This window comes from Paroedura picta, chromosome 9 (assembly GCF_049243985.1).
Source record: "Paroedura picta isolate Pp20150507F chromosome 9, Ppicta_v3.0, whole genome shotgun sequence".
Lineage (NCBI taxonomy): Eukaryota > Metazoa > Chordata > Lepidosauria > Squamata > Gekkonidae > Paroedura > Paroedura picta.
This window is the reverse complement of record NC_135377.1, coordinates 4,447,298-4,464,201: the sequence shown is the minus strand read 5'-3', so window position 1 is coordinate 4,464,201 and position 16,904 is coordinate 4,447,298. Positions and strand designations below refer to the sequence as shown.

The window sequence follows — 16,904 nt, the reverse complement described above, 5'->3', positions numbered from 1 at the left end:
GGCCTCCAGACATCTCCGCTGGAAACACGCCCACCCTAACTGCTTCTCCTGCACTGCAATGCTGATTAACACAGCTAATAATGAATGGTGCTTAATCATGGAAAAATCTGCTAGTGGGAGGGCCTTCGCGAAAAAGGGGGCGAGGGTCTTTAAACAGCCGTCGAGCAGAGACAGAATTCCGCTCCGCGGTGAATCTCGCTGGGCTCTCTTAAGAAGAACACACAGCCCTGCTCTTGCAAAAAGACTCGCCAAGGTTCATTTAATGCAATTAACTGGTGGAAAATTCCACGGCCTGGAGTCACTTCCAAACAGTCAGCCTGGAGTTCGGGCGCTCCATGCCGCTGAAGTGAAAAATGCAGGTAGTCTGCAATGTTACACTGGGTTCTGATGGGCCGTTTGATAAGCTCCGTTGAAACAGGATAATCTGACCGCCTGCTGGCCCGTGCGTTTTTGCTAGGGTTCACCGAATTCTCCGGCAACATGCTGTGCTCTCCGTAATGGCAAACAGAACACTTTGCAACTTGGGGGATCACACAATACTCAACAGTGGGCCAAATATAAAGGCCTTTAACTGTCAAGTGGAGAGCTGGGCAGAAACAGAATAACTGCGCCGTCAGCTGGCTTTGCCCACCATTCATCCCCCTGAGCCCATTACTTGGCCTTTCCTCGTTTGTTCGTTCATTCAGCTTGGTGTAGAATCATAGAATCATAGAGTGGGAAGGGGCCACACATGCCATCTAGTCCACCCCCCTGCTCAACGCAGGATCAGCCCCAAGCATCCTAAAGCATCCAAGAAAAGTGTGTATCCAACCTTTGCTTGAAGACTGCCAGTGAGGGGGAGCTCACCACCTCCTTAGGCAGCCTATTCAGAGAATCACAGAATCATAGAGTGGGAAGGGGCCATACAGGCCATCTAGTCCAACCCCCTGCTCTACGCAGGATCAGCCCTAGGCATCCTAAAGCATCCAAGAAAAGTGTGTATCCAACCTTTGCTTGAAGACTGCCAGTGAGGGGGAGCTCCCCACCTCCTTAGGCAGCCTATTCCACTGCTGAACTACTCTGACTGGGAAACATTTTCCCCTGATATCTAGCCTGTAACTAGTGTAGTGGTTAGGAGTGCGGACGTCTAATCTGGCGAGCTGGGTTTGATTCCCCGCTCCCACATGTGCAGCCAGCTGGGTGACCTTGGGCTCTCCACAGCACTGATAAAGCTTTTCTGACCAAGCAGTGGTTCTGGGTCTCAACAAAATGCCTGGGGGAAGAGTGCTGTCTTGCAAGCCCTCCAAGACCTTAGGAAGCTGTGTGATGGCTTGCACTTCAGCCAGCAACTCACTCCACCAGGCTGGAGCCAGGGCTGAAAAGGCCCTGGCTCTGGTCGAGTCCAAGCCCACCTCTCTGGGCCTAGGGAATATCAGCAAGTTGGTATTTGCTGAGCGAAGAGCTCTTTGGGGAACTTATTCATAGAGATGGTCCCTCAGGTACACAAAACATTTGAAGCTAGACATTCATGCACCCTCTGCTGCAACTCTTCCATCTTGTTGAATAGAAGATTCTCGGGATGCACGATTGTCTTAGTTTTGCTTACATATGGGTAGAACTGCACTGCAAGTTGACTCTTGCAGAACTGTCCGGCTTGTGGTAATGCTTTTTTTTTTTTGATACATGATGCTTGGAGGACCTCTTGGGCCAGGTAATTTGGCCCTGCTGGTGGACTTCCTGATGACGTTCTGTGCTGTGTGCCACAGAGCGTTGGGACTCGACAGGACATTGGCCTGATTCTGCACAGCTTTTCTTATGTCCCTAGGCCAGGTTTTCTCAAGCAGTTTTGTGAAACCCTGGGGTTCTTGATGGCTCTGGAACGGTTTCCTGAATGGGTGAGAATTCATTAATTTTTTAATATATTACTGTTTAATCAGGACAGCTTTATCGGTGCTGTGGCAAGCCCAAGGTCAGCCAGCTGGCTACATGAAGGGGAGCGGGGAATCAAACTCGGATCGCCAGATTAGAAGTCCGCACTCCTTACTCCTACACCAAGCTGGGCTCCCCAGAAGTGGCGCGATCATGCTGAATAGAGTTGGGAAGCATAACTGTGTACATGACCACCCAGGGCCCCTTCCCCTTATTGCCCATCACTGGTCATTTCAAGATGGGGGGTGTTGACATGGTCATATATGGTCTTATCACCCGATAATTTTTTTAGATATTTTTAAAATTTGTTAAATGTTTAACTACAACCTATCCGGGATACACTTCCAGGGCCATCGAGATACCCTGGTTGAGAAATACCGTCCCCAAAACCATAAGGTGCTCTGAGACTTTAATCTAGCTACAAGCCTCCAGGGACTGGCATCTGGAAGTCCTTCCGAGACAATATCGTAAATAAATCTACCCTTTTCCGAATGGAACGAACTCGGGGGATCCAACTTAAGGTTTCAAGCCGTATTAAGTGGCACATTGAGAAGAAAACTTTTCAAAATCAAGTAACCCCACTGGCCGTGTTAAACGTAAAGGTTGCTAAGTAAGACACCAAACAGAACCTCTTTTTTAGTAAGCCAGGTTCTGGTGCTTCACGATAACCAGCTTTCAAGATTCAACCTGATCTCTGAGCAGTGACAAATGTCTTCTCGAGAGCAGCAGAAGGGCAACCTGCTCTAGTTCCGGACGGCTCTGGCCGCTTTCTCCCCCCCCCCCCGTGAAAACGAAAGCCTCGGGATTAGCGATATCTATGCTCAGAAGTGCAGCGACAGAAAATGTTCCCAACTGGCATACCTGAGTTGGATTAAGCACTAGAGGAATGCGCTTCATTAAAAGGGAGCCTTTTCAACAGAGTGCTAGGCTATTTCCCTTCTCTTTTAAGACCACTGCACGACAAGAATGCTGGGAAGCAGAATTCTTGAAAGATGCAGCCCTGGGACACAAACCTCAGGAAGCAGCAAAGGACTGGGGGCAGGGCTTCTAGCCTCTCTGCAGTACCTGATGGAACCTGGCTTTTAGCCACTGCGACACAGTGTTGGACTGGAGGGACCATTGGCCCAATTCAACCTGAATTCTCTTATGGTTCCTAGGAAGTCCAGCATGGTATGTTTGTGTGTGTTTACAATTTTTCTACCATGCAATCACAGAACGCACGGGATCCTTGTCATCAGTCTTGAAAATGCGCAGTTCATGATGCAGCGGGGAAATGTTGCAGTATAGCTTCATAGAATCAGAGTGGGAAAGGGCCACACAGGCCATCTAGCCCAACCCCCTGCTCAACGCAGGATCAGCCCTAAGCATTCTAAAGCATCCAAGCTTGCTTCTGGCAAGCTCTCATGCAATCAAGGAGGGGTGTTTTCCATACATACACCCCCAATGGCACCTACCTTAATCTGGGCAGTGGTCAAGAGGCTGAAGGTAGCCCCACTTACCTGGGTAGGTTTGGCACCAAAAACTGCTGCCTCTGTACAACTCTCCCTCGACCCACCCCAGATTACGTTCATACAGGAATTCTGAGACTTGAAAAGGCACATGTAGATCTTATCGTCTATACCAGAAGTGGCCAAACTACGTCTTTCCAGATGTCCATGGATGACAATTCCCATGGTGCTGGCAGGGGCTCATGGGAATTGTAGTCCACAGGCATCTAGAGAGCCACAGTTTGGCCACTTCTGATCTATACAGACTCCACGCTAGTTCCTAACGAAATTCATGGGACGTAGCAGCGTTAAAGGGCTCAACACCACCCAGACGTACCCTCTTCTGACTGGACTAGCTCCCCTATGTTCTAGTTAAGGCTTCTATCGTGGCAAAACAATCTACAGGAATTTCCAAAAAACAAGTCCGTACTGGATAATGCTCGCCAGGGCGAAAAGCAAAGTATCCTTGTAGCTCTCCAAGAAGAACTGCTCCATGAGGCAATATCGGCAGCCGGCATTCCACAAGCTAAGCACCTTCAGTTCTCCACCCACTCTCTCTGTTCAAATCACCTTCAATTACATGGCCAAAAGCAGCTGGAACTTTCCCCTGTCCCAGATAAGATTGCCAATTAACCGGGATGCACAAGGCTGACATCTTCCGGCGAGGTCCTTGCGCCCCCCGCTTGCGGGGTACCGTGCCGAGTGCCAATTTTCATCAAACTCCCCTTTGTCTCTTATTAGCCCATATGCCGTGCTGTGTTCCAGCAGGCAGTTTTGCAGGCAGCCTCTGCCAGCACCCCAGGCTCAAAGTAAATTGGATAAATGACTTGCTTAGATCCATTTCTCCACCTTACCTCCGGGGTAGAAAATGAAACAGGTCGTGTATTTTATTTTAAACACCCCTCCCCGCCCTGCTGTGTCAGGGATGTTAGCTCAAGCGTAATTCCCCCCAAGACCGTCTGGTGAATTAGATCTTGGTTGCCCACACGGTAAACCCCCGTCACTGTTGTAACTCAGGGCTCAGTAAAAGGTCACAAACTTCAGCAAGCATGCGTCTGACACTTGAAAACTGATATCCTCAAAATGCTGTTGGTCCCTAAGGTACTACCGGACTCGAATTCTAGCTGTTCTAGCCTGCTTCTCATGTTACAAACAACTTACAGGGACCTGAGAAAGACACCCAAGGTCAGGGGTACAGTTGACCACAGTCAACCTGTGGTCCTCCAGATGTCCATGGACTACAATTCCCATGAGCCCCAGCCAGCATTTGCATTTGCTGGCAGGGGCTCATGGGAATTGTAGTTCATGAACATCTGGAGGACCACAGGTTGACTACCCCTGCCCTAGGTGGCTTTACTAGCTGGGGTGTCACAAACTTGAATTAAAGCCTAATCCAGCTGAGATTTACACTTGAGAAACCCCTGAAACTTTTTTCAGGCTTCAAGAAACTGGGTCATGGTCCAGTTGCGCAGAATATAGTTGGGAAGCATAGTTGTGTACATACCTACCCGGGCCCCCTCCCCCTTCACACCTTCCCAGGCCATTTTGGGAGGGGGAGTGGGTGGGTTGACTTGAGGTGACATTGTCGAGAGTGGTGGGGTATAAATTAAAGCATGTGCTCAAGGATGTTACCACTACTGCCCAAGGACCTGTGGGACTTGAAGCCGGACCCTACCCGTTTGCACATGCTGGTACCGACAGCTCTTAGAACAGGGGTAGTCAAACTGCGGCCCTCCAGATGTCCATGGACTACAATTCCCAGGAGCTCCTGCCAGCGAATGCTGGCAGGGGCTCCTGGGAATTGTAGTCCATGGACATCTGGAGGGCCGCAGTTTGACTACCCCTGTCTTAGAAGGTTGGCAGGAAATACTGTAGAGCAGTGGTAGTCAACCTGTGGTAGCCCATGGACATCTGAAGGACCACAGGTTGACTACCCCTGCTGTAGAAGACCGACATGAGCTAACTGAACCTGAGGTTCCGCAGACTCCACATCAAAAGGTGAACAAGTGAGGAGCGTTTATCACGCCATGCAATAAATGTGTGGGTTTTTCTCAACTTACCGATTTGTAACAACACTGGAGTCACCAAAGCTGTCTCCATAGCGTAACAAAATTCCCTGCCGAACATGACGGCGCCGTGCATCACCCAGAGACGTACAGGAATCCGGTCTATGGATCCTTCGCTGATGGTCTCTTCCTTACTCTCGTTCTCCGGCTTCTGGATCTGGACCACAGGTAGCTCTTGAACTTGCATAGATTCCGAGTCGGCATTCTGCGGGGCCATTTTCATTACCACAAATATATATATATATATATCTTTTATTTATTTATTATACCTATATAAATAATGCTATCATCTCTAATGATAAGTTACAGTGTCTTCTCTTTCCAACGGCACGTTGCGTCCCTCGAGCAAGCGAAATTTGTAATTCCCCCTGGTTACGAACAGGCTGCGTCATCAATTTGCCGTGTAGACGTCGAAACATTCAGAGAAGAAGAAGGAGAAGAAGATCAACAATAACAAAAAGCTATTTGGTTGGAAATTCAACATATGGCGTGCTGGCTTGGGCTTTCGTTTACTGTGAACTAGAGTTAAAAATCCATAATTGCCATTCAGTTAATACCAGTTTCATAATTGTTATTGAAGAGTTGTTGAAGTTGTTTTGCTGGCTACACAGTGGTGGGAAGGTGACACAAAGAGCTGCTCCACTGGTAATCCCCATCGAGCGGCTGATTAATCTGCAAATAAAAGAGTAACTCATGTGAACATATGAAGAGGCCTTAGACTAAATCAGAACCACTAGCTCATCTAAGGCTCCTCGGACGGGAGGCGACTTTACAGGGTTTCAGGCTGAGGTTGTTCAACAATCTGCTGCCTGGTCCTTTCAACTGGAGATACTACGGATTAAATCTGGGACTTTCCTGCATGCCAAGAAGAGACTCAGCCACTGAGCCAGAGCTCTTCCCTTGAGAACCATTCATCTCTCTAGATAACTACTGTCTACCAAGACTGGCAGTGGCTCTCCAAGGTCCTAGGTTGAGGTCTTCCACACTACCTACTGCTTTTAGCTGGAGATGCCGGTGATTGAACCAGAGACCTTTTGCCTGATGAGCAAAGGTTCTTGCACTGAGCCACAGCTCTTTCTTTGAGCAAAACCATTCGTCCACCCACCTACGTGACGACTGCTGATTTAGTCTGGCAGCAGATCTCCAAGATCTCAGGCTAGACATCCTTAACATCATCCACTTCCTGGTACTTTCAACTACGGACAATGAGAATCTACTGTGGGACCTTCTACATGCCAAGCAGATGTTCTACTGCTGATCTCATGCGCTGCCACCATCCTCCCTATGACATGGCTTCCTCAGCATCTTCTTGTACGCTTTTAAACTATACCCCTTATGCATTGCAATGGTTCATCTGGGTCCTTTTCTTTCTGCTCAAAGATCGGTTCTCAAATGTTTTACAATTCACATCTACATTTACCGAAGCTTTTGAGATCTGCTTGCAAGTAAACCTGTTACTATTACTTATTTAATTTATATACCACCCTTCCATGTGGCTCAGGGTTAGTGTACCGCCCTGACTTGCATGGGTTACTTCCCCCCTTCCTGATCTAAAATTCCAGTAATTTTACATCAGTTGTAGCTGAACAAGTCTACACTCTATTTTTCAAATTCAGCACTGGTTTCCATCTCTGGTACAACTAACCAGAAGGCTCTTATTCTGTACACTAAGCCAGGAATTCCCAAACTTTTTGAGCCTGCAGGCGCCTTTGGTGTTCTGACACAGCATGGTGGGTGCAACCATAAAATGGCCACTGCAGGAGGCGGAGCCACCCACAAAATGGCTGCCACAACTTACCTTCAGTCACACAGTGGAGATCCTTTTGTTGAGGTGGCAGCTGCTGCCAAGGCAATATTTATTAAAAACCTGTACCACAAAACCAATCTCCAAGGATTAGTCAGAAAACCTGCTGGGCTACAATCCCACTTGGCCTGCTCCCTAAAAACACTCTGTGGGCAGCAAAACCCACATCTACCACAGAGCCTTCTAGAACCTTCTCTCCTAGCTCAACTTCCTCCCAACCTCGTGACAGGCAGACCCCTCCTTGTGGGCTCTCACCCACATGTTGGGGACTCTTGTGCTAAGAAACACCCAGGGTGGCTTTACAGAACGAACCAGATGCAGCAAGTAAAAGCGCAAGAACGAGTTTGCGGCTTTTGCCGGCTGTTATTAAAAGCACGGGCAAACAGGAAGGCCTCTTATCAGAAAAGACGACGCGTGGGTGCCCAACAACACTGGCTGAGAAGGGTGTTCCCTTAACCAGTATGAAATCCCTTCCTTGCTAACCTCCCACTTGAATCTGGAAAACGGAGATACTGGGAAAAGAGCCCTGAAATTAATCTTAATTCTCAGGACCAAAGTGGGTTTTGTGACAGGATAAGTCCGGGACCAACAAAGTAGTGGGAAGTGTTGTCAAGTCACAGGTGACTTATGGCAGCTCCCGTAAAGTTTTCAAGTTGTCATTGCCTACTGGGTTTTCTTAACGGCCTCCCACCCAAGCACCAACCTGGGCAAATGCTGCTTAGCTTCCAAGACCTGGGAAGATCCGGCTAGCCTGGAACATTTATGGCAAGGCAGGGTAGACCAGTCAGGGATTCTCTACATTCCCTATATATATATTCCCTGTCATGTAAGAAGATCATAGTCTGACGAAGAGTGCTTGCACTCGAAAGTTCATGCCCTGAATAAATCTTTGTTGGTCTTAAAGGTCCTACTGGGCTCTGATTTTATAGAGATTCATAAAGACAGGCTTTGAATTATTCTTGGAAACAAATGGAAAGCCCATGAAGTTTTCAAATATTGGGTGTCCCCCGCTGGCCCCCAGGCTCTAGCGCCCAGTACTAGACAGTGTCATGAGCTTTTGGAGGATGCCCCCCCCTGTTATTATTTAACTTTATTTTATTTTAATATCCATATTGTCCTTTTGACCGATTCCAATGGTTTGTTTGTGGATAGAGGAGATTTTATGTACCACCATTTTATTTGTTGTTGTTGGTGGGGGATTGCTAACTTTTATTCATGGGGGTCGTATAATTTTTATATTGTATATCGTTTTTATGACACTGTTGTAAACCGCTGTGAGACAGTTCACTGGCAGCAGCGGTATAAAAATCCAATGAATGAATGAATGAATGAATGAATGAATGAATGAATGAATGAATGAATGGGTTTAAACTTCAAGTACAACGATATCAGGGGAAAAAAATTCACAGTCAGAGTAGTTCAGCAGTGGAATAGGCTGCCTAAGGAGGTGGTGAGCTCCCCCTCCCTGGCAGTCTTCAAGCAAAGGCTAGATACACACTTTTCTTGGATGCTTTAGGGTGCTTAGGGCTGATCCTGCATTGAGCAGGGGGTTGGACTAGATGGCCTGTATGGCCCCTTCCAACTCTATGATTCTGTGATTCTATGATTCTATGAATGAATGGGGAGATGTATTTCTGGCCACACAGACACCAAGGGGGGCAACCACAATGAACTTGCAGGTCCACAGCACCTGCTAACCACATGATCAGGTTTACGCCACACATTTTACACACCTTCACAGGTGTGAACTGAACACATGAAGCTATCTTGTAACGAATCAGACCCTTTGGCCCATCAAAATAAGTACTGTCTACTCCAGAAGTACCAACTGGTCTTCAAAGTTCCAGCAAGCACATTTTCAGACACCCCCAAACCACCTGTTCGGTTAATTATAAACATTTTTTAAAAATCTAATCGCACTTATAACTGATTAAAGCCTCGCTACACCTGATTTTAGGGTGTGCCCACGGTGTTTACCATGATCCAGTGCCAATTTCAGGCATCTAATGCTTCTCTGTTCCATCTGACCTGCCCCCACTGCTCTAATTAAAATGCATTAATAGACACGGCTATGTAGAAACCGAGAATGAAGCAAGGCGCAGTGGAAAATTTCCATGCTCCACTTCCTTGTACTAAAGCTTTCTGAAAGCAGCATTTTAAAAATCCAATATTTTGACAGCTTAATCCTGTGCTCCTGACTCAGAGAGGCCTGCAGGCTGTACAAATGAACCACCAATTTCTTATTTTGAAGAAATGCTAAGGCAGGGGCACCCCACTGTTCAGAATACTTTGGAATTTTGAGACAGGTTTGTGGGTACAATCCCAAAATGGCTGCCATTGAAGGTGTGGCCAAACAGGAGCACGGTTGAACATGAAGAGGACCTCTTCAACCTTTCAGGCAGAAGCTCTGCTCAACAAGATGCCTTTTAACTGGCCCAGCCAATCAGAGGTCCTGCAGGGCAAAAGCCTCACCAAACCCCACCCACTGCCTGGAAGCATGTCAGATGGCCTGTTGCTCATGGACTTGGCGGCTCTCCTGAAGACCAAAGTATCGGCAAAGGAAGTAGGAAGAGGAAGAGGAGGTGGTTTTTATAATTCTTCTCTACCAGCATGGTATAGTGGTTAAGAGCGGCAGACTCTGGCCTAGAGAACTGGGTTTGATTCTCCACTCCTCCTCCACGTGCAGCCAGCTGAGTGACCTTCAGCTAGCCCCGTTGGGGCTATGCTGAGGTCAAGATGGCCCTACAATCGTAGTATTTCTATTGATACATTCAAGGGGTTTTGTAGGACTGTCAGCACTGCTGTACAGCTGAGGGTAACAGCCAGTATTCAAGCAGTGGCTGGACAGATTCTTATCAGGGATGCTAGAGGCTGATCCTACACTGAGCAGTGGGTTGGACTAGATGGCCTGCCAGGCTCCTTCCAATTCTATGATTCTAGGAGTCTAGTTCAACCATGGAATAGACTGCCTAGGAGGTGGTGAACTCCCCCTCATTGGCAGTCTTCAAGCAGCAGCTGGACAAATCCTCCTCCTGGATGCTTTAGGCTGATCCTGCACTGAGTAGGGGGTGGAACTGCATGGCCCCTTCCATCTCTATGATTCTAGGAGGGCATCTTAGCCTCGGGGACCTTGTTACATTCAGTGCAATGTGAAATGTTCTCCACTGGCTTTTCATGCTGAACTAAGCCCTGAGACGTTAAGCATGTCGAAAGAGTTAGAAAGGCTCTGATGAAACGGTGGCTTCAAGCTGGTTCACATCCCAAGGTAAGGCAACGTACTTTTATCACGGGTCTCCGAGCCAAGATCAGTAAATTCAGCCTTGCAATATGTCAAAATACAACTTACCAATGACGTTCAAGCCAAGACAAGATGTTGCAAGTGATCGGCCCGGGACTGACTGGCAGATCGTTTGCACAATCAATGCAGATTACAAAAGGTTGTGGGGAATCAATGGCCTTCCCATACCATAGATGGTGACAATATTCTCCCATACTTCTGCAACTACTAATCTCTCTCTCTTCCTGTTGATGGTGTATCTGTTCTGTCTTCTCAGTGGTCCTGGAGGTCAGACTTGCAATAGCCTTCAACCAGTGGCTTATCTCCTTGGGCGGACCTGCCAGCTTCAGACTACGGCAACATAGCTCATGGCTGGCTTCGAAGATTGTTCCAGAGAGTAAGAACGTAAGAGAAGCCATGTTGGATCAGGCTAATGGCCCATCCAGTCCAACACTCTGTGTCCCACGGTGGACAACCCCCCAGTGTCATCAAGAGGCCCACCAGCAGGAGTAGCCATAATGGTCTTCAGAACACTAGCTAGATCCGTCCACTAGCATCTTAGAAACCAACCAGATTTTGGGGGATGACTGAAGGTCCTTTTGTCAGATCTGACAAAGGTAACCTTGGCTCCTGGATGCTCTATGTTTCTAAGACTTGAATCTAGCAGGCTGTGAGTACCTGGATGTGAAGGTCTGCAAATAACCCCTGTGGAATCGATCCACATCCAAACCCATCCCTCTACTAAACAAGACAGTTTCACAGTAACCTCCAACTTGGGCAACCAGGTGATTATTTGTGTGCAGGGCACCACAATGTATATGTTCACGTACTTTCAAATGGCACATGCGGGCTACTCCAAGGTTGGGAACTGGGTATGCCAGTTTTAACCCTTCCAAATCCTGCAGACCGGACACAGGCAAGGTCAACTTGCACAGAGACTATGACAGTGACTAGGAAGAACACATAACCGACATTCAACTGTGCATTCAACATGGAGGCAAACGCCACACCGTATGCCTTCAGAGTTCTAAAATTGAAAAAAAATAGAGACAACCCCTCTGCCTGCATAGAGCATTTCAGGCACTGTCAGTAGATGTTCTCTCATTACAGTAGCCCTATTTTTTTTTTGAACACCTGCTGGCATTCCTACATTGTAACGCAATAAGTCTTGGTCTATTACCACACCTTGAAAGCATGCCAAAATGTGGGTTGCCTCCGGGCGGTCAAGGCAAACAACATCCAAGCAGCCTTCCAGGAGGCCAATGCTGAACTGACTCAGATCTAAACCTATGTCCTCCAAAGAGCATTGCACTCTGTACTTTCCAACCAGTTGGTAGCCCCTGGCCCCAAGGACGTGCACCTGTGCCAGTTTAATTTCTATCCCTTTGCAGTTGAAAAAATCCCCAACGCGCAACTTTCGGTGTCATCAAAAGCAGAACGGTGAGAATGACTTACTTTATGCGACATGGCCTGTCTCAGCACACGCGGCAGAGGCTCCCTGGTTATTGTCGGGGTTTCTCCGACTTCACCGCTCCTACCCGGGGACCCACCAACGAGAGGCGTATCACCTGGACCTTTATCCAACCCTGCAGAGCCGGGTCTAGGGGAGTCCTCGGCGGGGGGAGTCCTCAACGAGGAGCAGTGTTTGCGCTTGGAGGACCGGGGAGGAGTGAGGAGCGGTCTTGGCCGGGCAAGGAGCCGCCCAAGATTGAAACGATGGATGCAAGACGCCGGAGCTTCTCCTTTAAGGGTTCGGTGGGCGGGGGATGCAAGGGAGGAAAGCTACTTAATGGGAGAGGTCGGCGTCAGTGAAGAGGTGGGGTTCGGGATAGTGCAAGAAACTATCACGAGCCCGGGAGTTTCAGCCCGGGTTTCCCGGTGGACTCCATTCTGAGACGTCGATTATCTGCCACAAGTGCTATTCCGACCTGCCTTCCCGTCTGCCGACACCGAGGCGGAGCAAAGAAGAGGAGTGGACCCCTCGAACCCTGACAGTTATATCCTCGCATTTCATGCACAAGCAAAGCTGGCGAATTATCAGTTATACAAGCGAGACAGATCACAGGAAAATCTGGACCCAGTAACTTTTTAAATGAAAAAACCCGGACGACTAAGCATTCTCAGACCTCAGCACCGGAAGACCAACCCTTTTTCTGGGTTGCTATTGTTACTTGTTATCGAAGTAGTCTAGGCATTAACACGGCCGAGCTCCCCTTCCTTGACCAGTGCAAACACAGAGGCACAGGAAAGTGGGTTTGTTTTTGACACAGGCACCTTCTGAATTGAGGAGACCGACAAACCTCAGGGCATCTTAAATGCAAAAAGGAAGAAACTATCAGCGCATTATTTGCTACCTTTATGACAGTTAATTTGGATCTCATGCCGAGCGAGAGATCCTCCCCTCCTTCCCCTCAAGCCATTTTCAATCGAGACCGCTCTGTTTCTCTTTTTGCCACAATATGTGCCAACGTCCATGTGTCGTGCTCAGCCCTTTCGAGGGCGAGAACGAAGCATTGTTATAAACAAAAACAAAGGGATTACGGTCTCGGCTATCCTAAGTTTGGGGAAACGGTGCCATCCTCATATACCAAATTTGGCAAAAGCTCAGTCGCGAGGGGTCACAAGAAGAAGGCCCGCATTTGAAACGGCGCATGCACTTTGAAGATTCACAAACCGGCGCTGCGGTGGAGCATCGAGGCCAACGACACGGCCTTGTCTTTAAAGGGCTGACGTTATCGAACAAAACACACTCTGTGACTCGCCTTGCGGGATTTCGAGTCGTTGAGCCAATTTGTTAGCGCTTGCTGCGAAATGCACAGAAAATCCAGCCTCGGTGTTACGCACGTGCCGCTCGGCCAAAACTAAAAATAGGAGGCTTGCATCCAAAAATAAACTCCCATTTGGATGGAGGGTACCCAGCAAGGAGAATTGGACCGCCGCCATTTCAGCAATCGGACAGCGGCTCTTCCATGGCCACATTCTGCTATGCCAGGGGTAGTCAAACTGCGGCCCTCCAGAGGTCCATGGACTACAATTCCCAGGAGCCCCCTGCCAGCGAATGCTGGCAGGGGGCTCCTGGGAATTGTAGTCCATGGACCTCTGGAGGGCCGCAGTTTGACTACCCCTGTGCTATGCTGTGGCATTTATCAGCCAGCCCAATTTTTGTCAAGAAGGGAAAAGAACAATCGTGCTTGGAAGTGCAAGGCAGCAGGAAAAGAGGAGGGCCCCACAGGGCATGGATTGACTCTATAAAGTGGGAGGGGCCAAGCTGGCTCTCCAGATGGCCATGGACTACAATTCCCATGAGTCCCTGCCAGCATGTGCTGGCTAGGGTTCATGGGAATTGCAGGTCCATGTCCATCTGGAGAGCCACAGTCGGGCCATCCCTGCTACAAAGGAAGCCATGGCCCACAGCTAGTAAGACCTGAGCAGGGCAAGAGGATGTCTTGGAGGACGCTACTGCAAAGGATGTCAATTCAGAGGGTACTTAAGATACATGCTCCACCCCCCCCCAAAAAAAAAATTGAAAGCCATTTTCAGAGGAAAGCTTCCATGCCCTTTAAATGTTTTAATCATGTAGGTGGGGGTGAGGCAGCTGGCGAGTCTTTAAACTTCCAGTGCAAATTTCTACGGAAGCCGCATTAATTCCGCTCGAAGCAACGTGCAAAAATAGAAACTAGACTACTCCTTTCAGCTTACCAACGTCACAGTGGGAATGCTACGTCAGCTGCCTGACCGTGCTCAAAGCAGAGAATCATAGAATCATAGAATAATAGAGTTGGAAGGGACCTCCTGGGTCATCTAGTCCAACCCCCTGCACTGTGCAGGACACTCACAACCCTATCGCTCATCCACTGTCACCTGCCACCCCCTGGAGCCTTTACAGAATCAGCCTCTCCGTCAGATGGCTCTCCAGCCTCTGTTTAAACATTTCCAAAGATGGAGAACCCACCACCTCCCGAGGAAGCCTGTTCCACTGAGAAACCGCTCTGTCAGGAACTTCTTCCGGGTGTTTAGATGGAATTTCTTTTGAATTAATTTCATCCTATTGGTTCTGGTCTGTCCCTCTGGGGCAAGAGAGAACAACTCTGCTCCATCCTCCATATGCATATACAGGTAGGTACAGTGAAATTTAACTGAGTTGGCCATTTCTTTGCTGTGAACCCATCTATCTATTTAACCTGCCCATGGCAAATGAATTGCCTAAAGGCTGAATGAATGGACAGCACCCCAAGAGGGCGAGGAGAGAGATGGTATGGGGCTCTCCAACCACACTGTCAGAAGAAGCTGCCACAATAGCCCAGTCAAAGGCTATTGCATGAAATGGATAAAGGAAAATAAAATCTGTCACTATCTCCATTTCTTCCCCATCTATTTGCCAGGACTCTCTCCTCTACACCCTCACAATTTGTCCATGTCTTTTTTGTAGTTGGCTCGGCCTCCCGAGATGGCCACTTTTCGATTGCACCCACCACCCTCTGTCGGAATTCCAAAGATCCTCACAAGCCCAAAGAGGCTGGGAGCCCAAGCTATGCAAAGCACTAGGGAGTTGCAGGGTTCTTCCAAACTCATCTTACAAAGTCACCACGAGGTCCTGAGCCATTATCTAACGTTGCTTCTCTGCACCCTGCAAGAGAGCTGAAGAGAACGCTTATCAGCATGCACAGAATCGCTCACTCCTTTCCAGAGACATCCCCAGCGGGGCAACGCCTGCTGAGACACCACTCCTGACTGGCAAGCAAATTTGACCTCCAGTGCCTCCTGCCCTAAACACACCATGAACAAACTGAGCTGAAATGGATACCTCCAAAGGTATTTTTTTGCTTATGCACTAACTGCACAGTGGGGGGGGGGGGGGTCCCCAAACTTTTTGAGCATGCGGGCACCTCTGGAATTCTGACGTGGCGCAGTGGGCACAGACACAAACCACTGATGGAAAATGGTTGCCACAGGAGGCGGAGACAGCCACAAAAGGTCCTTGTGCTGTGGTGACAGCTACTACCAAAGCAACTTAAAAAAGAAATCTGCACAGCCAATCAAATCTCCAATAGCCAGTGAGATGCCTTGCTGGACAAAAGGCCCACCCACTTTCTAAAAACAGCTGGCCAGCACCAAGGCCCCCCCCCCTCCCCAGACACCATGCCGGTGACTTTTCATAGACTAATATACTTCTTGCTTGACCACCCCCACCCCCTCCTCCCGTCAAGGCCTTTTAAACAGCTCTCTTCTTCTGCGTTATTATTAACTAGGTTGAGGTTAATAATTAGAGCATTTTACCCCAAGACATACTGTAAGCACGAACTCTAATTTTCCAGACCGTCAGGGATTAAGTCAAGTTCTGGATGTCCTGGAAGCAGATAAGATTATGTTTTGTCGGCGAAAGCATTTCTCAGGGAGGGCAGCCAATCCTCCGGGTCAGACACCTCGAATTCGACACCGTTCTCAGATATCGGGTTTTATTGCTAGCAGCTCCTCCCATTTCAAAAATGTTTATACCCCTGATAAAGGAAGTAATCATTCTAGAAAAAAAAATAGAGACCCGCTCGCTTTCTTATTCAGTATGTGCTTCCAAAAACCCATTCCTTAAAAGGGGGGGGGGGGACACAATGTGAGTAATGAAGTTAGAAGCTAGGAACCTTTGAAGAATCACATGGATTCGTCTTCAGAGAGCAATAGAAACAAATGCTTTCATCAAATGGCCAAAGCTAACCACTTTCCATTCATGTCGCAGCAAGAGCCAGCTTGGTGTAGTGGTTAGGAGCACCGACTTCCAATCTGGTGAGTTAGGTGTGATTCCCCACTCCTCCTCCACATGCAGCCAGCTGGGTGACCTTGGGCTCGCCACAGCACTGGTAAAGCTGTTCTGCCCGAGCAGGAATATCAAGGCTCTCTCAGCCTTACCAACCTTGCAGGGTGTCTGTTGTGGGGAGGGGAAAGGGAAGAAGAGGAGTTGATTCTTATATGCCGCTTTTCTCTACCCAAAGGAGTCTCAAAGTGGCTTACAATACCCCATAAGGCGACTGTAAGCCGCTTTGAGACTCCTGGCAGAGAAAAGCAGCGAATAAGAACCAACTCTTTTTCTTCTTGAGCTACACTGACCCACCTACCCATCCAAAAATAAAATAATAAAAAAGAGCCAATATGGTGTAGTGCAGGGTGGCCACACTGTGGCTCACCGGGTGTCCATGCCAGCAGGGGCACATGGGAATTGTAGTCCATGGGCATCTGGGGAGCCACAGTTTGGGCACAGCGACGGCAACTCTGTAGGTTGTTCGAGGCAATAGTTGAATAGAGGTAGGTTTTGCCATTGCTTGCCTCTTTGTGGCAAGCCTGGCCTTCCTTGGTGGTCTCCCGTCCAAATA

The 16,904-nt window shown here is 48.5% G+C and overlaps 1 protein-coding gene across 13 annotated transcripts in view; it reads right to left on the bottom strand.

The window, feature by feature from the left end:
• The window catches only part of SLC45A4 (solute carrier family 45 member 4), a 94,874-nt gene that overhangs the window by 30,433 nt on the left and 47,537 nt on the right, over positions 1 to 16,904 (bottom strand). For 10 of the 13 annotated variants that reach the window (XM_077351384.1, XM_077351381.1, XM_077351375.1 and 7 more), the window contains one exon: positions 5,456 to 6,133. In XM_077351384.1, coding sequence (XP_077207499.1) covers positions 5,456 to 5,684 — 229 coding nt within the window. In that variant the 5' untranslated portion in view covers positions 5,685 to 6,133. Of the gene's footprint in view, positions 1 to 5,455; positions 6,134 to 7,259; positions 7,283 to 15,819; positions 15,982 to 16,904 lie in introns of those variants that run through there. The other 3 variants (XM_077351383.1, XM_077351382.1, XM_077351388.1) reach the window with 3 other exon arrangements.